Source organism: Zerene cesonia, chromosome 7 (assembly GCF_012273895.1).
Source record: "Zerene cesonia ecotype Mississippi chromosome 7, Zerene_cesonia_1.1, whole genome shotgun sequence".
NCBI lineage: Eukaryota > Metazoa > Arthropoda > Insecta > Lepidoptera > Pieridae > Zerene > Zerene cesonia.
Window position 1 is genome coordinate 1428265 of NC_052108.1, and position 20142 is coordinate 1448406.

The 20142-nt window shown below is 33.8% G+C and overlaps 5 protein-coding genes across 5 annotated transcripts in view; 3 read left to right on the forward strand and 2 right to left on the reverse strand.

Moving 5' to 3' along the window:
• Nucleotides 1–58: 58 nt before the first annotated feature.
• Nucleotides 59–3764, forward strand: LOC119840639 (beta-1,3-glucan-binding protein-like; the record flags this gene model as incomplete). The annotated part of the gene is made up of 5 exons (XM_038367323.1): nucleotides 59–203; nucleotides 896–1014; nucleotides 1303–1429; nucleotides 1716–1864; nucleotides 2600–3764. Coding segments are annotated over 5 exons (741 nt in total), but the record flags the coding sequence as incomplete, so codon positions are not given.
• Nucleotides 3270–4592, reverse strand: LOC119840638. Its single transcript, XM_038367322.1, has 3 exons — nucleotides 4353–4592; nucleotides 3919–4017; nucleotides 3270–3809 (listed from the first exon to the last, which is right to left on the reverse strand). Exons 1-3 carry the CDS (start codon nucleotides 4515–4517, stop codon nucleotides 3507–3509), a joined length of 567 nt encoding a protein of 188 aa, XP_038223250.1. The 5' UTR covers nucleotides 4518–4592; the 3' UTR covers nucleotides 3270–3506.
• A 3589-nt stretch (nucleotides 4593–8181) lies between these two features.
• On the forward strand, nucleotides 8182–9487 carry LOC119828156. The gene is made up of 3 exons (XM_038350248.1): nucleotides 8182–8723; nucleotides 8906–8998; nucleotides 9116–9487. Exons 1-3 carry the CDS (start codon nucleotides 8547–8549, stop codon nucleotides 9404–9406), a joined length of 561 nt encoding a protein of 186 aa, XP_038206176.1. The 5' UTR covers nucleotides 8182–8546; the 3' UTR covers nucleotides 9407–9487.
• Nucleotides 9488–9545: 58 nt separating this feature from the next.
• Nucleotides 9546–20142, reverse strand: part of LOC119828190 — a 16718-nt gene continuing 6121 nt past the window's right edge. The window contains exons 9-19 of the mRNA XM_038350291.1: nucleotides 19274–19358; nucleotides 18905–19093; nucleotides 15451–15679; nucleotides 14444–14671; nucleotides 14062–14237; nucleotides 12994–13145; nucleotides 12487–12647; nucleotides 12163–12287; nucleotides 11396–11513; nucleotides 10579–10724; nucleotides 9546–9854 (exon numbers count right to left, since the gene is read on the reverse strand). Of these exons, the coding sequence (XP_038206219.1) occupies nucleotides 9657–9854; nucleotides 10579–10724; nucleotides 11396–11513; nucleotides 12163–12287; nucleotides 12487–12647; nucleotides 12994–13145; nucleotides 14062–14237; nucleotides 14444–14671; nucleotides 15451–15679; nucleotides 18905–19093; nucleotides 19274–19358 (1807 nt within the window). The 3' untranslated portion in view covers nucleotides 9546–9656. The remainder of the gene's footprint in view (nucleotides 9855–10578; nucleotides 10725–11395; nucleotides 11514–12162; nucleotides 12288–12486; nucleotides 12648–12993; nucleotides 13146–14061; nucleotides 14238–14443; nucleotides 14672–15450; nucleotides 15680–18904; nucleotides 19094–19273; nucleotides 19359–20142) is intronic.
• On the forward strand, nucleotides 16108–18684 carry LOC119840865. Its single transcript, XM_038367644.1, has 4 exons — nucleotides 16108–16217; nucleotides 16574–16800; nucleotides 17502–17600; nucleotides 18299–18684. The coding sequence occupies exons 2-4, from the start codon at nucleotides 16624–16626 to the stop codon at nucleotides 18596–18598; spliced, it is 576 nt and encodes a 191-aa protein (XP_038223572.1). The 5' UTR covers nucleotides 16108–16217; nucleotides 16574–16623; the 3' UTR covers nucleotides 18599–18684.

Consider the following 20142-nt stretch of genomic DNA (forward strand, 5'->3'; position numbering starts at 1 on the left):
ATCAGAATATGAGAAATATTTGTGTAAATCAAATAAATAGATTTATTATTCCAGCTGCACTGGTCGCGTTTGTAAAGCTACAGCCATGGGGTCAAATATTTTGCCGCCGATAGTTAGTGGTCGTATAAGGTCCAAATTTGCGTTCAAATATGGTTCTATACATATTAGAGCTAAACTACCACTTGGCGATTGGATATACCCAGGTACATAGTTTATAACCTTAACATATAAAAATCCAGTGTCATTATGCATGTTCGCAATGAACTCTTCACCAACTCAACTGATGTTGATGAAATTTGGCATTTTATGTGTAATTTGGTCCAACATAAGATTTGTGATAGTTTTTATTTCGATTAATTATCCCAATAATTTATAATCGTTATATTTTTAATTAATACTCAGCCCCAGCAACGTGTGGCTGGGTATGCTAGTAATAAAATAATTAATTGTACAGGTGATATTATTTTTATTGATTATACTTCCAAAACTGTACTGAAAATAGACATGTGTATATATTTATGAAGATTTTTGATTTTATGGCTTATTTAATACTAGGCGCCTGTCCCGGCTCCGCCCGGATATCCTGTTCCATTCCCAAGTATTTGAGCATTTAATCGGTATATATAGTATGCTATCACCCAAGTCAGCTCATACCCTGTCTGTATACGAAATTTCATGAAAATCCATCTATCTAATCTATTTCAGCGTGATTGACAGAAAAATTTCGAAACAAACAAATTTTCACATTTCATATTAATGTGATAAATAGTATAAAATACAAATGTCAACAAATATAGATATAAACATGGACGTAATGGGGATAAAATTGATCTACAGTTTTTTGGTCAAGCTTATGTATCAATATAAAATTATTTACAAATGGCCATTATTTCAGAAATTCTTCTAGAACCACTATCCAATAAATATGGAAGTTTACATTACTCTTCTGGAATTTTAAAAATAGCGATGGTCAGAGGTAATGCAGAGCTAAATAAACCTAAATTTAATAGCAAGGTATGTAAAAGTAGGTTAATAAATAGTAATAAGTTAATAAAAGTATTTTACTTACAATTCTAAACTAAACGAACATAGTATTTCATGTTAGATATTTTTAAGAGGTTAAAAATTAAGGCGTGTCCTAAGGGAAAATAAAATAAATAAATTTCGAAAATAAAATAACTAAATTTTCAGAAAATTGTTGGTCAGATGAAACCGAAACGAAGATGTGATCACGGCTTCATTTCTTTTCTAGTTAACAGTTTACTTTGGAGTTTTAAACAATTAACGATTACTATTTAACAGGTATTAAAAGGAGGCCCAGTTTTGAACTCCCAATGTAGGGGAGCGTTTGATTTTTACTCTAAAGAAACATCGGATGGACGGTCGTGGGGGGACGACTTTCACAATTATTCAGTAACATGGTCACCAGGTCATAATTTTTTTTCTTGTTTTTCTATCTGATTGTGTTTCTAAGAGATTTTGATGATTTTTTTTATTTGGAAGGTGATACCTTCCATCCAAACTATATATCTATGTTAAGTTTATGCAATACAGATCAGGTGATTTTGCGTGAAGGAACTAACATTCAAACATTCTTGCAAAGATCGCCTTAATTATATTAGTATAATTTGCAATGAAATAACTCGGTACCCAATAGGAGAACGACTCCGTGAAATAATTAGGTGTCTTGAACGTAGCCTTTACATGGGTTCCAGGATCAATAGAAATGTTAGTGGATGGAAAATCGTGGGTCAAATACAGACCGGGCGCAACAGGTCTCAGGTCTTGGCTACCGAGAAGTTGCAGAGGGAGCTGGTACAATCTTCTGGAGGGCGCGCCGAAGATTGCACCGTTTGATGACTACGTAATGTATCTTCACGTTGTCTTTTAACTTTGATAACACCATATCCTTTTCCTTCTCCTTCCCAGTCCTTTCCTTTATTCCTCTCGCCAATCCTTTCTTAATCCCTTCCCAATTTAAAGTCGGCAATCCATTTGTAGAGGCGTAAGGTCTGTAATCGACTTTACGCCTCTACAAATATTCATGGGCGGTGGTAGCGCTTACCATCAGGCGTCCCACCAGCTCCATTGCCGACTGTGACATAAAAAAAAAAAAAAACTCCAGATATATTTATTTCATGCTCAGTTATGTGATAATAGAAGAAATAAAATTATAATTATACTTATTTTATGATATAGCGAAACCGAGTGTGGGGAAAAAGACAGCTGCATAGTTCGTCTATCGCCATCATTTTCCCACACTGGAAATAGTACTGCTTTAAAACGTTGTAGTAGACTATTATATAAATTCATTGCTTCATGAGCCATGTTACAGACTACATTTATTTCCTCCTTTTAATTATTTGTGATTTTTATTTATCGGTCATAACCCTGGAGTAAGCGGCGTAAAAAATACAATAATATTATCTTATATTAGCTTTCACGCCGGCTGCGTGGTATAAAATGCTGCCTATATACACAGGATCACGTACTTCTTAACGGTTTTGAAATCGAACTGAATTATATTCTACTGAATACATTCAACTGTGTGTAAAAAAATTGTATCTTTCTGTCTTCAACTGTGTATCTCTTCCTTCAGTTCTACATTACCTTTGGAGTAGCTGCTGGAGGCTTCTTCGAATTCCCAGATGACCTGGTGACTGGTGATGGAAACCCTAAGCCATGGAGGAACGGTGACCCCAAAGCAGTTTATAACTTTTGGGAAAAGAAAGATGATTGGATTGATACTTGGGAAGATCCCGAACTTATCGTGGATTCTGTTAAAGTTGTAGCTTTATAAGCAGTTAAAAGAAATATAATCGTTGTTGGAATACGTTATTTTACAAATAATTAAATAAACAATTAGAACATATCTAAAGTTATACTATAGTTTTGCATGAAATATTTTTAAGAATAATAGGACTGTAGGAATGCATTAGATTAATAGCAGAATGATAGAAAAATTATACTAGAAGATAATGTAGTACCTACCTACGAATATGATTCTCTTAATAAAATATGTATAATTGAACATTTATATATATTATATGAGAGTTATTATTTATTTGTATATGCAAATTTAAAAGAGCTTAATCACAGTAATTACTTCGCTACATCAGTAAACAAATAATGCAGACAGACACCCATACAGGCATATTGAATAAAGAGAAAGAAAGAAAGATTATGTAAAACCGCATAATGAAGTTCGCGAATAACGGTATTCAGATAGTAGGTATGTCTTTCTCTGTGTGCGGTCAGAAAAAACAAGCTATGCGAGGAAAGATTTATTATTTTTTCAATATAAGAAGACATTTCACCGCTTCTTGCCTAATTTAAACATAATGAAATATATTTAAATGTACACAATATTAGTAACTAAGACTATTATACAGATATTTTTCATTATTTTATAGAACAAGTAATATTATTGACCACATAATACATATCCTGTTCTGATTTAAAATTATACAGGAAGAAATACGACAGAACGAAAGCAATTATTATAGCTAAAAATACACAGTTTCCAAGTGGTAATACGGTTCATCAGAAATAGTGACATTCGTAGCGATGGACACCGCGCAGTCTTCACCCGGCCTCTTCTGAATGAGAATAAAATATGCATCACCTTTCATTATTTTTACCCTCGCCGGCTCCGATAACGGGCCATCTTCGTTCATTTTATACGCTAGAATTCGTATCTCGTACAGCGTGTTGTAATTGACGTTGTATACTTTAGCTTTTTGAGTAGATACATTGTTTATGACCACCTCTCGCGGTTGTGCTTTGGGTGTTTTAACTTTATCAACTGGCTGAAATACATTATAACTCTTTAATCAACTATCACCGTTATTCTTATAAAAATTCCAGGCGATGCAATGGTAGATCGCACTTTATTAATAATAATGCAAAAACAATTACCTCCAACGCCCTATCCTCCAAAAGTAAACCTGGTATTTCTTCCCCATTCACCAATTTTAAATACCCCTGACTGTCTTCTTCAACTTTCCACAATCTGATCTACAACATGATGAGGTTTTTAAAAATATCATTACACTGTGATGAATCTTATGGAAATATCGAACTTCATTGGCTCAAAAGCGACAATTAGTAAAACATTAAGTGTTACTTTATACTATAACGAACCGTGTTTGTTAAAACTAACTCAATAATAATAGGATGAGATGAACAATATTTTATATTTAGAAATTAAAGACTTTTAAACGGATTTTAAACGCGATTTGTTCATTATATTATTAACCAGGCGTTTAAAAGTCTCTAACTTCTAAATATATGATACTCGCATAAAATCAAACGCAAGAAAATAATATTTTATTAATTATGTCAAAGCTCACCTTATAGCCAAGAACTGGGTCCTTGTTAAAGCTTGTCACGCCTTTCCATTGTATAAAGAAACCTACTGGATCCAAAGCTGACACACTGGTTATCTTTGGTACTCCTATTTCATAAGCACTTACGATTATTTTACTTAAACATAAAATGAATATGCCGCGTCTCATGATGTATTAATTCTACAACTGTGTGAGAGATAATGAGCAGGATTAATATTTCCTATCAATTTCCGCTGACCGCGAATATTTATTACGTATAAAGCGTTGAAACCCGTTTATATATAGGCATTACACAATTTATTAAAGTTCAATTTGGTATTTAAACAACAAATAGTTCATCACATAATCCCCTTCGCACACGAGGCGTAAGCGTTCTTTTAGTATCCTAACGACGAGGTAAGATGTATACGAGAACGTCTATTACAATATTCTGCCATAACTGCTTCGTGTGCGGATGTGTTTTTAATTTCAGACATTACATTGGAACTATCACTACAATATGAAATAACTAGCTGCGCCCCGCGATTTCACACGCGTAATTCCGTATCCCGTAGGAATATCGGGATAAAAAGTTATTGCTATATGTTATTCCAGTTGTCCAGCTATGTACCAAATTTCATTGCAATCGGTTCAGTAGTTTTGCGTGAAAGAGCAACAAACACACACACATTCTTACAAACTTTCGCATTTTATTATTATATAGCAGGATAGGATAATATTGTCGATTTCCTCCTGTTTAATAAACAAAACAATAATGTGTTAAATAATTTTAGTTACATTCCTTGTTCCTTGTTCCTTGTATCCTTTATTGTTGTAAATTCACAATTAAATTAGTTGTCCTTGCATTTTTCACTTCATCTTAAATTACTGTCCACTAAAACGTTAAAAAAACGAATTATACAGGAATGGATATGTTTCATCTACCGATGGCATAGCCTCTGTACGTATTGACATCTGACATCCAGTAAGAGTTCTTGTTATTGAAGGGAAATATACATCATCAATAAGTTTTATCCTCATAGGTTCTGACAGAGGTCCGGTAACGTCAATTTTGAAGGCGAGAACTCGTATTTCATAAAGAATGTTATATTTAACATCAATAGTGGCTAATTGCGTATCAGCGTCGACAATTATTTCCCTTATGTCTTTGTATGTACTGTTGATTCGGAAATCCTGAAAGAAGGGAAGATATAAGATGTTTTAATGCAATATCATTCTAATCATTGATTAATTTTATTACACTTGCATAACTCTTGCATAACTCTTGGATAAAACTATTAAGGTTTAAGAATAGCTCTGACATTATAAGTAGTTGGTAGTTAAAAGTAGTGTGTTTCCAATACACTACTATCATTTAAATTTACTTCAAGAATATGTGAGAAATCTACAATTTTCTATTGATATTAAAGATTATATTTGAAATGATGTCCTGTCATATTGAAAAATTAATTAGTAAAAATAACAATTTTTATTTTAATATTTTTTTTTCTAGTCAGTGAACATACTGTATGTAACAAACGATAATAATGCACTTTTTGATAAATTTAACGGAAACTAGAACAAAACAACTCAATAGCAATCATGGTTGATTTATGATACCATTGCCATTTAACTATGTCCTTGTATATATATCTAATATTGCTTTGAATGTCTATACGTCTAACTAACTCTTACTTGCCTAACAGCTGCTAAAAACTACAACCAAAAGTACTGAAATATTATTGTATGCAAATTCTCTACAACATGGCTTCTATACGCTCTCATTTGTTGGATTTTGTTTTGTTCTGTTTAAAATTAAATAAGATTCAAATCAATTTAGTTTTATATAACTTTAAATTTTATACAAAGGTTCATATCATTTATATTGTTATATCGAGTTAATTTGGTCAGAGTCAGATAGATTAGGGGGATCCGAAGGCCCATATCCCATTCCTTTCCTTTATTCCTCTCGTCAATCCTTTCTTCAACCCTCTCCAATTCGAAGAGAGGCATTTGTATAACATTTGTAGAGGCATAAGGTCTCTAAGGTCTCTTATAACTATAACTTGAACCTCTCCAAATGTTCATGGGCTATAGTAGCGCTTACCATCAGACGATCCACCAGATCTATTGTCGACGATGACAAAAAAAATTACCTGTAACGCTTTATCGTTCTTAATTAATGCCGGAAATTCCTCTGCGTTTATTAACTCTACTTGAGTCTCCGACGACTCTGGTATCTTATATAGTAGTATCTGAAACGTAATAATTGGGAATTACAGAGGTCATTTTTATAGTTTGCCATGCAATTTATGTTTGATCATAAAGAAATAACGGGCCAAAAGTAAAGGACTTTTAAGGAAATACATTTTTTTATTTGATTTCATATAAAATTTAGACACATGAATTCGAAATGGTCTCAGGTGTGTGTCAATGGTTTCGAACCTTTCTACTCTTTTGTGCCTAATGGATACCCCACAGCAAAAGACACGGATTCGAATCCAGACCATTTTTTTCTCTACTCTTCAAAATTTACTGATTTATAAAACATTTGAATGCTAAGACAGTCAAAATTTATTATTTTATTTGAGCCTCACCTTATAACCAATAACAGGATCGTCATTCCTCTGCGTCACTGATTCCCATTTCATATGGACTCGTGAAGGCTTCACTGCAGCAATGGACACAAGCTTGGGGGCATCTAAATATCTCTCCCTTTCCGCTAAGCCTTTCGCAGTTGATATAATTATGAGGCTTAAGAATACTCTCAACATGTTAGCAATTAATTTTTTTCTACTTAAGATATACTTATGATACAATTAGAATTGGCGATGCAGCAACTGAAGAAATTTCACATGACACGCACTCAAATGTAAATTTTCTTAGAGGCATATAATTCCATAAATCCTCAATGACGCCCTATAATTTCAATTTCGGCACCAGATTGATTGACAATATCGCACTGAGTTGGCAATTATAAAACAAAAATTATACATTAAACATTCAATAATATTTGCTATATAGCATAACAACTTCTTATGAACTGATAAGAATATACGAACTAAAACATAGATAACCTCCTGTACGAGACAAAAATAATTACGTTGTCAGTCTTAACCCTCACTTTTATTTCTCTCTGATTAAAAATTGCTTTGTTAGCATTGGAAATGGGCTTTCACAAAAAAGGTAAACTTCTATGCGCATTTTGTCTTGGACAGGTAATAGCCGCAACAGAATTACAACAAAATTTCAACTTTCTGACTATCAAGGTTCATAAGATGGCTAGGGACAGTGGTACGGACAAATTGACTGACGAATAGCCAAGTCTTAGTAGTAACGTCCCGTTTAACAGTTTCGGTATGGACCACTTAAAAAGCAGTGGTCCTAGGTGAGAGCCTTGCGGCACACCATTAGCACAACGTCTTTGTTCAAGTTCCAGACGGTTCAGTTACAAAAAATATAAGATTGGATTGAGTGGATTTTCCAACTGACAATTCCGCAAGTCATACTAACCACCCAATTTGTAGAGATCATGGTATATACATATAATGGTTGGAAACAAGCCGTTAGTGTATTATTATTAACATTCATTTCTTATTTGCGGATATAGATGTATATATAGCAAGCACAGGGGTTATCACAGCATTTAATTTACGCTTATCGTAACGCAAAAAGTGTTTGTGACATTTTAAATCTTATTCAATTCATTATACTCAATGCCGTTTTATTTATACATTTTTATGAACATACAAAGAAATAAAATGTATTGCCCACTCCATCTTATTTACTAGTGTGTTTCTGGTACTTACTTCATCATTTGTTGTTTAATTCTGGACTGTATCAGGTTGTTGTTGTAAAGGCAATTAAAATCGATTTGAAAAGAAATGAATATTAAAATCCAATTAGAACCGGGATAATTAATCAGTGAATATTTTGAATAGTATGAAATTTCATCAGAAGCGAGGAGATAGATACCTCAATCAAAAAAAGACGTTCAATACAAAGAAATAACTTTCAAAGCTGAATTAAATATAATATAGAACGAAACGGCGTCTAGTGCATATCGACTTGTGTGTTAGCGGAGCATTATTCTTGAATATCCTCTTCAATATCACCGCTAGATGTAAATCCATTGGAAATCTTGATTGCTGAGTAAGAAATTCATACGTATTATTGTTTTTGTATTCTCACATATCCTCTGTTGTCAAGTAGCAGACAATGCTGAGAAAATGCCTATATATCGTTATGATTCTATCATGCTCAAAGGCTGATGAAAACGACAGTTATTTGGAAGCCCCTCAGCTGTACAGCGTGACGTCAATCGAGCCACCTGGGTTATACATCCATTGGAGACCTGTTAAATATTTAATGCGCAATCCTATCTTGGGTTATAAGGTATTTTTTTTTAAATAATTGAATTGTCTGTCGCAAAGTTTTTAATACACCGCCGTTAATAGAGAAAAATCCGTAACTCATATTTAAGTGACACGAGCTTCTGGTAATCAGATTTTACTCGAATAATATTCTATAAAAATTTCAACTTATGTACATTGTGATATTATTTTAATTAATTTTAGATACGCATCTACGAGATAACCGAGTCACCTGAGAGAGAAGCAAAATTAATTAATAAACAACCAAGATATATGGAGAATGACACACCTGTACAGGTAACAACTCCGTTTATATATTTTTTTAAGTCAAGTAACATACATAATAAAAATAATTAATATAACTGGAGTTTTAGGTTATATGTTTTAACTGTGTTATTTATTTGATTTTTGCAGCAATTTCATTCAAACAAAATAGATCCAACTATCGAGATAATAACGGGTGTAAATGTTAAAGCTACGGTTACGGACCTTAAATACAATACTATTTATGAAGTAAGAGTTCTTGCCTTCAGAAGTAGTGTCGATGGTCCTCCATCAGATCCAGTAAGAATTAAATTGTTAAAAGATACCGAGTATAATGCTGCTATATCAAGGTCTGTGAATGGGTGTCATCTGTCTGTGCACGAGGAAAATGTACAAATTGGAGAAGATATCTTTCAATTAATTGATAATTCTTATTTTTAAAACAATGCTGATATTATCTGCTTCGAGCAGGTTCGACATATATAAAGATTTATTTATAGTAACAGGACAATGATAGGAGGTAAGCAGTGACTTTTCAAGTACAATAAAAATAATAATGAATAATAATAATAATAATACATCGATTGTCTTATTGTTTTATTGAAAACAATAATTTTTAATGCAAAAATCAAAATTATAAAGCATTCCGTATGGATAAAAAGATGTTTCATTAACGTAAACTAACGCTAATCTAAAGGGCCTTAATTCGAATATAATCAATGACTAATGGTTCTGTCCACGTCGGCCACCAGGCGTCCATATCTTGCCAGAACTTCAGCATCGCTTTTAGACCGCCGTTTCTCCAGGGTTTCGCGTGAAACCCAGATGTGTAGACGCCATCTGGAAACTCGGATATCCCACCAGCTGACAGCCCTAATGTTGCGTAGAACTGAAATGGGAATTTCTTGAATAGAAATCTACATCTTTGTCTTTCTAGGGATACCATGAAACCAAGGAAGATGCTGAATATTCTTCTTTAATGTCTTTTAGTAAAATTTTGAATAAATCTTCTTTTAATGTCAACGATAAGAGTGCAAATTATGAATAAAAACTGTGTAATAGGATCGAAATCGAGTCTAAAAGACTCGATTTCGAGTCTAAAAGACTCGATTACATACAAACATACAGCCAAGCTAATAAAAAAGCGTTTTAAAAGCTTATAACTATACATATACTCAATTTAACATAATTTGCATTTTCTTAAATTTGCTTAGTTGGAAATTAGTAGTTTCCTTGTACTATATGCGGAAATCATTAATTACTGTTTATGAATCATATAACTCATATACTCTGCACACACTTCAAATTTAAATCCTACTGAAGTACTAATATGGTTCAATTTTGACAAATGTCCCTCATTTTCACAATTTCTTACTTGTACGTGATATGGCATGTATTTGATCAGATCTATTAATAGTAATTTCCATAATTTGTATTCATGGTTCTTTTTATAATATTATAAATAAGAGGATATTGATGCAATAAAACTGCATAGAATATTGCATCAAAACGTTGATAGTTGCACTATATATGTGGTAAATAGTTTAGAAGACAGTCAAAATAAATAGCTTAAATAATAAGACTGTGTAAAGCTAAAGAGAAAATCGTTTTACATAATCGTCAAATGGAGCCATGCTGGTCCCACCGTTGAGTAGATCGCGGGGTAGTGGACAGTCCCAAGGCAGCAGACCTTTCAATCCATTCGATGCTGGCTCCACACGGGCCCATTCCTCACCATCAACGGTTAAGGTTATTCGACCTGGAATAAATCACATTATATCTTTAAGCTATTGCATAGAAATTCCGTAACGAAATTAAACTTAACACCCCTACTCCGACCGACACAGTGCTGCGACTTTGAAAGACGTGCACCGTCTTACGTCGCTCATTTCGGTAGACAGTGTATACGCGCTTTTTTTTGCCACTTCCGCACGAATTGGGCCACCATCGGGGTACCATTGGGGTTAAAGTACCAGACCTCCACAGAGGACATGCGCTTTCCCAGAGGCACTACCTCTGCGAATGTTCATGGCAAATGTTGATCGCTTACCATCAGGCAAACCACCAGACATAAGAAACAGTCCCCGAGTGCCACACGCACTTTTTATTTCTTTCTTTTACGCAAGCCTTTAAATGACAATAACAAAGAAAAAAAAAACTGTGGATAAAAATAAACAATTTGGTAAACTTAAGGACACTATAATTCCGTTATTTGAATCCATTAATTTTTCATCCATTACACACACAAGCACACAGGCACAATTTGAATATATAAATAAAAAATTATAGCAAAATGTGTTTGTTGTTAAGTGTAGAACTCGAGAGCGGCTCGACCGTATCGGCAAAAATGTTTATAGAACTTTTCTTACAGAGAGAAATACGTACCACGGGTGAAGTCGGAGCGGAGCGCTAGTCAACGAAAAAACTTACTTGGTTCCCACAGCACAGCATAAAGATGGAAATCGTTAGACCAAGGAATCCCAGAATATTTTGTTCTGATGAAGTATTGACGACATTTGTAATCCATGACTGGTCCTCCATATAGAAGCTGAAAATATCGTTCGTATCAAAAATATTAAAGGGCCTAATTTTACAATTCAAAAACAAAGATTTGACCGAAATAGAGTCAAATACAACAAAAAAAAAAGTCTTTAAGCATAATAATAATAATAAATCTTTAATTCTTAGGTTTTTACATTATTGTACCAGTGGATTGTGGCTCAGGCCCTCTTGCTAGATAATACCTGTGTTAAGAGGACCTGTTCCTTCCCTATGAGTGATACATATAATAATAATAGGGCTTCTTATCATAAAAATTATGATGTAAACCCACATGAAATTTATTTTTATTTCCAGAAAAGCCGATGCTTACATCATAGCGGCTATCTTCATTAATAAATTTCAACGCGATCGGTCTAGTAGTTTTAGGCTGTATGTTGATGGATCAGTCAGTCATTCATGAAGTACTATTATATAACATTTAATCGTCGACAAATATAATAAATTGATTGGCATTCATAGAATCATAGTTATAAATGATGAATAAATTTTTCGTCTAAAATATAACTAAGTCTTCCTTATAATTTTGAATGCAGATAAATACTATGATGTATCCTAGAATCGGCTTCGAAAGGATTGTGATAAGTCTACAAGGACCACGCGGCCAAAGCTGCAACGAGTGTTATTATACTACGTACCTGATTCCCAATATTTTCATTTGCAAACATCAGTTCACTATTCCCCCGTGCTCCAGCGATTCTTATCATTCCCGATGCGTATTTCATAAACCCATATTTATTCAATAAGGGCTCCAAGAGGATATCTGTATGTTTGAATATCAACATCAAGTAAAAATAGACAAACGAGCTATTGAGGTTTGAGGAATTTTTAGGAAAACTAGGGATTTTAGAGGGTAACGATAATACGACGCAATACGGTAATTTATCCAGTCCAACTGAGAGCTACGTTTATATAGTTGAAATTTATATTTTTCACCGTTTAATATTTAATACATAAGCTACCTGGATAAAGCCAATCGCCACGAGGCAGTTTTGCCCTGATTTCCACTAGACCATATTTAAAGGAGAGCTTTGAGGTCAATCTCCCGGTCACCACTGGAGGCAATATGTTCGGTCCCCAAGCACTTTTACTGCATCCAGAATACATTGTCCTTCTTGTGCAGCTAGAATAAAAAATAATCTTGTATTAACAAGATTAAAGGTTAGAACAAAAATGATTGTGACAATGGAATTTTGGCAGAAGTAACAATAATTAATAATTTTTATTGTAGGAGAGCTACTTCGGCACGAATTGAGCCACACATCCCTACAGAAGACCGGCGAAATAATAGTATGCTGTTGTGTTTCGTACGGTGAGTGAGGGAGCTGGAGACCCGCTTCCTTTTCGTTACCTTTCCTTGTGAACTCCTTCTTTCCAGTCGTCAATCCTTTCCTTATCCCTTACCCCCTAAAAGCGGGTAGCGCATTCGCAGAGGCGAATTTGAACTAAAAAATATTGTTAACACTTACCTCCTCGTTAAATCGAGGGTACCGGAGTATATCGAATTGTTGGTAAATCCCGGTAAGTTTTGAAGGAGTTGAGGGGCTATTTCCAAATTTCCATTCTTAACTTGTACTGTTTGACTTTTTGGTGGACGTTGGTATGATACAAACGGATAGTCCTGATAAAGCATAAGAAGAGTTATACCTTAATCTGTTCTTCTAAATGTTAAGCACCATTTAGTAAATAATGTATCTATTATTAATAAAAAACTGATACGCCTTAAAATTCCCAAATCCGGGCCAAATTTAAATAGGGCCACACGGAAGGAGCCAACATTCAATTCAAAAATGAATCATAAAACGGAGTTTAAAAACAAAAAAGCTACAGTTGAATTAAGAGCTTCTTCTTTTGGAATCGGTTGAATTAAATCAATTCTTTTCTTGTTTAATTTACTTTTTTAATAAAAATTGTACTTTTCAATTTCCTTCGCGCAAAGCAAGCTAGAGTTTTTATTGTGGGAGTCGAGCATACTTCGGCACGAATTGGCCAGCTCGCACCGGGGAAGTACCACACCCCCACAGAAAACCGGCGTGAAATAATAGCTTGCTATTGTGTTTCGTACGGTGAGTGGGGGAGCCGGAGGTCTATTTCCTTCTCCTAGCCCTTCCCAGTCCATTCCTTCTTTCCAGTCATCAATCCTTTCCTGATCCCTTATCCCTTAAAAGCGCGCAGCGCATTCGCAGAAGTCTGAACCTCTGCGAATGTTCATGGGCGGTGGTGATCGTTTACCATCAGACGAACCACCAGCTCAGCAGCCCGCTATGACATTAAAAAAAATAAGAGCAGAACTTAACATGGTTGCAAAAAATGTACAAATTAAATATACTATTTATGGTAACTTTCTTAATTATTTCTCGTTATATCGGGAGGTTAATCTCCCCTGGTATTAGGAATTTCTAATTTCAACGTGAACAGCTCCTCTGTTATGCACACTGGAAATAGTACTGCTTCTAGACGTCACAACATCCTCCCTGGGTTTGACTGTTCCAATCACTTCTTGGCACTAATTCAGTTATTATTTGAAGTCTACCAACCGGTTGTTCGGGTATATACTGCTCGATGTACCACAAATCTTCGTTAAGTGTATCAAAGTTATCTTCAAGTATAACTTGTCCAGCACACGCTTTGCCATCTCGCACTTGTGTCAGAGTACTCCGACATTGCGAAGGCGGTTTTGAAGGCGACCATGGAGCCAGTCGATCCACCAGTTCTAAAACACGATATCGCTATAGCGCTGCCCAGTTAAAAAGATCACATTGAATGTGTTACGTTCTTATATATATCACACATTACTTTGTCAAAATTTAGATTGTAACACAATATTTTAACGGTTTTTATATCTTAATGTAATGAATTTCTTTATTGTTTTCTTAGCAGATATTATTATAACCATAGCACTAATAACAAATCTCTTACCTTTAACTACAAATACTAGGTTATCTTTAACATAGCCTTTTCTATTGATAACAACATAAACATAATAGTGGATGACGTCATTGAGTTTTAGGACTATATCGAGGTTTTCATACACCCATATTCCACTCGTTGGTGCTGTGATTTCTCCTGATATTTGACCAACATCCGTGTTATTTATACCTTTATTTATATTCCCATGGAATACAAATAGCGATATTGAAGAAACATCTAAAAAAGATTCTTTGTTAGTTTCAATTATTCGACTTAATGCTTCTCAATTAGATTATTCTCTTATATTTGTTGTTGTGTTCCTTTTTCCATTCTATATTTGACAAAGAAAAATATTATATTGTGTTATAAAATCATATCTGCACTATAATTTAGAAATTATATAAGTCCATTTATTAATTAATTATTGTTAATAAAAATTCTTAATTTTATAATAGAACTTTTGCTCTCTGTGAATGGCACGTTCAAGAATTTAATCAGTTATTAATTTAAACTAGACCAATTTATTGCTCCCGAAAATACATACATTGCATAACAACTGTAGGAGCCAGTTTCGAAATTCAGAATATATCTACAATATTATTGAAGAATTCAGATTATATCAAGAATATTTTGAAGAGGCAAGATTGTGACGGGAAATCTCCGGAGTAACTGAACCGATTTTAATCATTATTTTACCAAATATAATGCAACATTATCTGTGAGTGTCACTCATGGACTGTATTTTATATTGTTTTATCCCGGGTGAAACCGGGACGAGCGGCTAGTGTACTTAGTAATTAAATACATTTTAAGCGATGTCACGAAGAGACAACCGGTATGTCCCCGTCGTCACACTCGCTGTCATGCGTTCGTAACGTTAAATAATGTCACAAAAAAATCGCGTTTAAGATATGTTAAAACGTATTTCATTTTAAAGTATACACTGGAGTTAAATCAAGCAAAGGAATAAGCTAACGTATGATTAGATAGGATACCAAGGTGCATATATCACTAACCTGGTATTGAAACTCGGATTCCCTTAGGTTTGAATGCCTGGATTGTCACATCGGGGATACTGAACTGTGCGGATGCACCAGCTAATACTAAAAATAGAATTAAAATGCGTCCGATCAGCTTTAGCGCCATTTTCATACTGAGGTCAAAGATGTGATGAGAAAGACTCCATTTCAATTCTGTTAACATTAAAATAATTAATTTCTCAAGTTTGATAAAAATTTGTGTAATTGGTAACCCATATCAACATTTTTACCAAGGAAAAAAAATTTCGAGATTTCTTGCAGTAAATTTATTATCGTTTTTCTTATACTTTAATTTAAGCAATTTTTTATATTGTCCGAAATAAGACTCACAACTCATAAGAATCATGTTACTATGTGATTAGTTGAGAGGATTCATATTTATAATCAAATTATTGCATCATTTAAAAATTTATAATTCCGTAAGCTATTCCACAGAAACAGGTTCTCTCCTATTAGTCATTCTCTTAAGAAACGCTCGAGTAGTAAGGAACAGGGGAAAAACCTCAATTTAAGAGGCAATAACCTACCCGTAGCTGTTGAATCACTAAATACATATAATACAATACAATACCTTATATTCAACACATATAAACAAATTGACAAATGAGGATGAAGGAAAACCAGAAAGGAAAGAACATTTGTAAGGTATGACGTGTCGTTTTTAACCAACTTTCTAAAAGACGAACGATTTCAATGTATATTGTGTATTATTTATAATTTGTTTATTCCGTAAAATGTCATAGGTAGGTTGAATTTTAAATTGACTGCATTGATGCACATGGACAGTTGTTATTTTATAACCTAGATTTTTCTATTTTATTACTTAATCTGTCTGTCCCGTATTTTATGCATAATAATCGTTATGGCGTCTCTACCATATCAAAATTTGCTAATATAAATTTACCCTTTCTGTTTTCTACGTGTCTTTTCAAAGTACTTATTATATAAATATATGTATATGACGGTTTAAATAAATATCTTTACATTTACTTCAATATTAACAAGCCAATATATCTGTCTTATAAATGATAATAATTCGAATTATTGTACATATGAATTATATGCTTAGGTTTTACCAATAGTTATATATAGCCTACAGGGTTATCATACAGTTTCAAGATAAAAATACAACAATTCACTGAACAAAACATGGCGAGCGTCAAGAGAACATGGAGTTATCTTTGCATATTAATTCTCAGTGTGAATTTTGTGAATCCATTAGAAGCGCCTACGGGTGTAAAAGTTACGTTCTTAGAGCCATCTGGACTCTATGTGGAGTGGGATCAAGTACCTTATGATAGTCACGATCCGATCACAGGTTATATTGTAAGTTTTAGTGTGTTGCGTTCTTGGGTCAGTCTTCATTTTGTGTTTTGTGATCAATGTTAAAGATAGTTAGGATGTGATTTTGAGAAAAACGATGAGATATCTGCTTTGATTTACTCTTATTTGAAACTTATCTGCTTTATGATAAATAATTCTAGGTTATGTTGATATAATTAAAAAAATCATTTTGCCGTCAAATATCACGTGAAAAACAATATTCACTATTGTTTGTCAGTTGATATATTTATTAAGGTATTTAAATTTAATTTAGTTTAAGGTTATATTCAAAACCCAAAAATTGCTCTATCACCTAAAAACTTGAAAAAAAGCTGGAACACAACTATATACTTATCAAAAAACAATTTCAGTTTAGTTTGAAGAAAATATGGCGTTGTATTGTAAGCAGCACGTAGTAAAGTTTCAATTGATTAATTTCGTGTTTGGTAGAAAAATGTCCTCCCTTCCCAGTAACTTGGGTGGCTGTTTTTATTATAGTATTGTCAATAACCGTGATTTATACGTCTTGTAGGTTATTATACATTTAGAACTAAATTGTTTTCTCAATAAGTGCGTTCGTATATTATTTTCGTTGAAAGACCACATTTTGTGCAATGGTTAAGTTTCGGATTTCTTTAATTCTATCCTATCGTAACATGGACTTAACTTACATAAATGATGATGATAATATCATATGATTACAGGTGAAATTATGGGCGATTAAAGAAGAAACCACAAGAAATTACAAATTAATAAACGGCGAACAATATCCTGGATTAGAAAAAAATGATTATGCTGCAGAGGTTTGTCCTTATTTTATTCGATTAAAATTATTATTTTTAAGTCGTGGTCACATTTTTTACATACGTATAACCATACGCTGGATGTAACAAGTGGAAATATTATACACATATATCGGGCTTTAAGGAAATTCCGTCAAACGAATGAATAATAAATAACCTTCACCAAAACTACCACGCCCAACTGTATCTAGTACGGCAATGAGTGGAAATTTAACTGGAATATTGGTGTTTGGTCTCTGTAGAGATTTTGCATCTCGATGCTTATTTTATAGGTTTTTTTTTTTATGTACTAGCTGCTAAAATTCACCACCTAACTACCTCATGTTAAAATCAACTTCAACATCTCGATATATGGCGTTCACACACTGTGGTCTTCAGAAGGAACTTTTTACTTCTGTGGAACTACCTCCCTTGAATATGACTTGGGGTCATTAAAGAAAAGACCGTACTTTTTCCTTAAATGCCCAACCCTTTGGTTTTGGATGCTTATGGGCGACGCTAATCGCTTACAGTCAAGTGACGCGCCAGCTCGTATACGCAATTACATAAAAAAAAAACATTTTCATTACTAATAAATACCAAATACAATTTGGTTAATCCGTTTTTGCAGCAATTGTATTTATCGGGAGGATTGTATAAATGAAAAATATTGGCTTGTCCCCTTGGCATATAGAAATTACAAAAGCTTTTTTTTTCAGCCATTCACCCCTGATCACTTTTCTCAGCAAAACGTGAGTGAGATAACGATCAGGAGAAATAATGTCAACTATGCGAGAATAAATTACGTGTCTCCAATGAAACTGTATGAGGTACGAGTAATGGCATACAAAGGTGACGAAGTCGGCCCGATGTCAGAGCCAAGGAGGCTCAAATTCATTTATAAAACAAACTTCGTGCTGCTGGCTCAAAGGACCTTAGATTCATGTCAAGCTACCATTATAACAAACAAAACCTCATCTGACGGATCTGAGACTTTTGTTTATAATACTTATTTGTAGACTAATAAATATTCTCCTATACTATTATAATATCTCCTATATATTGTGTCGATTATTTAATGTTTGACGTGATTTATAAATATAATAAAACAACTGCACGATTCAGAGCGTTTATCCTTTGGTTCGTTGGTGTCTGAAGGAGGGAGAAATAACAGATAAATTTATTAGATTATCATATATTTTTATTTACCTCATACTAAGTATTATATTTATCGTGGTAAAAGTCAATGAATAACATATATATCATTCAGATGATACCGGCAATAACAACTAAAACTTAATAAACATTTGCAACTACAAAGCGACCACTTTCACGTAGTCTATTATCAACTCCGGCTGAGTCCAAGACGGATGCCAGTTATCCTTGTCCTGCCAGAAGGAGAAGCCGGCCTTTCTGCCGCGATTGCGCCACGGCTTCGCTAATTGTTCCCCAGTGGTCAGACCGTCGGGGAACTCTACGATACCCCCCACGGCGACACCGAGGGTTAAGTAGAACTGAAACAGTTTATCGGGCATTATTTATGTTTGTTGTTTATTAATTGTAATTTATTCTGTGCTCATAATATCGAAATCAATAAAATAACCTGTATAACCCCTGGAGTTCCACAAGAATAAAATGTAGGGCCTATTCTCTTTAACATTTTTGTAAACGCCATTACCGATTACACACATTACCGATACAGCAATAGCGACCCCTATCATGTACGCAGACGCATCTAAAGTTACTGAAGGTATTGAATCAACATCAGATTGTGCTGCTCTACAAAATGATCTGAATAGGACTGTTGCGTAGTGCGAAAATTGCAATACGGTACTCAACATTAAAAAAATGTTTTGATATGATTTTTTTCGTAGGGTCAGTGGTATTTTATAACACTGCTAGATTTGAGATTCAAGACTTGGTTTTGCTAAGAAAAATGTAATCGAGATTTAGTATTTGGTACGATATTTAGTAGTATTGTTGAGGAAGTTAGATAGTAACTTGAATATTCTTTTTATTCCTCTTATCAATTTAATCATGACATTAGGGATGATTTTATTATTTTTTATATATATGGTTGCAAAATCGTTCCAGACAGATACATGCATACGTTCTTAAACGTTTACACGAATATTATGCAAATAATTAGTGTGCGTATTTACAAGTTTTACGGTTTCATTGTACTAGTTACTTTTACCCATTTCACAATTTATAATTGAATATATTTTATTAAAAGTATAAGATAATAATAATAACAATTACATGATCATCGAACGGTGCCATGATTCCGCCGTTATTGAGTAGTTCGTACCAGTCGCCTCTGCAGGAAGACGGGAGCCAGGACCTGAGCCCAGCCGAACCTGGTTTGAAACGCCCATATTCCTCACCATCCACAAAGAGAACTATTTCATCTGTAAATAACGTTACATTATACCACATATTGATTTAAATGAAAAAAACAGATTTTCTTGTCAGCTTAAATGTGATTTTTAGTTTTATAGCATTGAAATGCTTTATAAATGAGAAATTTTTGAAAGAATAGAAAAAATTTGATCACGAGGCA

Coding starts and splice junctions, on each gene's coding strand:
- LOC119840638 (XM_038367322.1), bottom strand. CDS start 4,517: ATGAGACGCGGCATATTCATTTTATGTTTAAGTAAAATAATCGTAAGT. Junction 4,018..4,352: donor ACCCAGTTCTTGGCTATAAG/GTGAGCTTTGAC, acceptor ATCATGTTGTAG/ATCAGATTGTGGAAAGTTGA. Junction 3,810..3,918: donor TGGAGGATAGGGCGTTGGAG/GTAATTGTTTTT, acceptor AATGTATTTCAG/CCAGTTGATAAAGTTAAAAC.
- LOC119828156 (XM_038350248.1), top strand. CDS start 8,547: ATGCTGAGAAAATGCCTATATATCGTTATGATTCTATCATGCTCAAAG. Junction 8,724..8,905: donor ATCCTATCTTGGGTTATAAG/GTATTTTTTTTT, acceptor AATTAATTTTAG/ATACGCATCTACGAGATAAC. Junction 8,999..9,115: donor AGAATGACACACCTGTACAG/GTAACAACTCCG, acceptor TGATTTTTGCAG/CAATTTCATTCAAACAAAAT.
- LOC119840865 (XM_038367644.1), top strand. CDS start 16,624: ATGGCGAGCGTCAAGAGAACATGGAGTTATCTTTGCATATTAATTCTC. Junction 16,801..17,501: donor ATCCGATCACAGGTTATATT/GTAAGTTTTAGT, acceptor ATATGATTACAG/GTGAAATTATGGGCGATTAA. Junction 17,601..18,298: donor AAAATGATTATGCTGCAGAG/GTTTGTCCTTAT, acceptor TTTTTTTTTCAG/CCATTCACCCCTGATCACTT.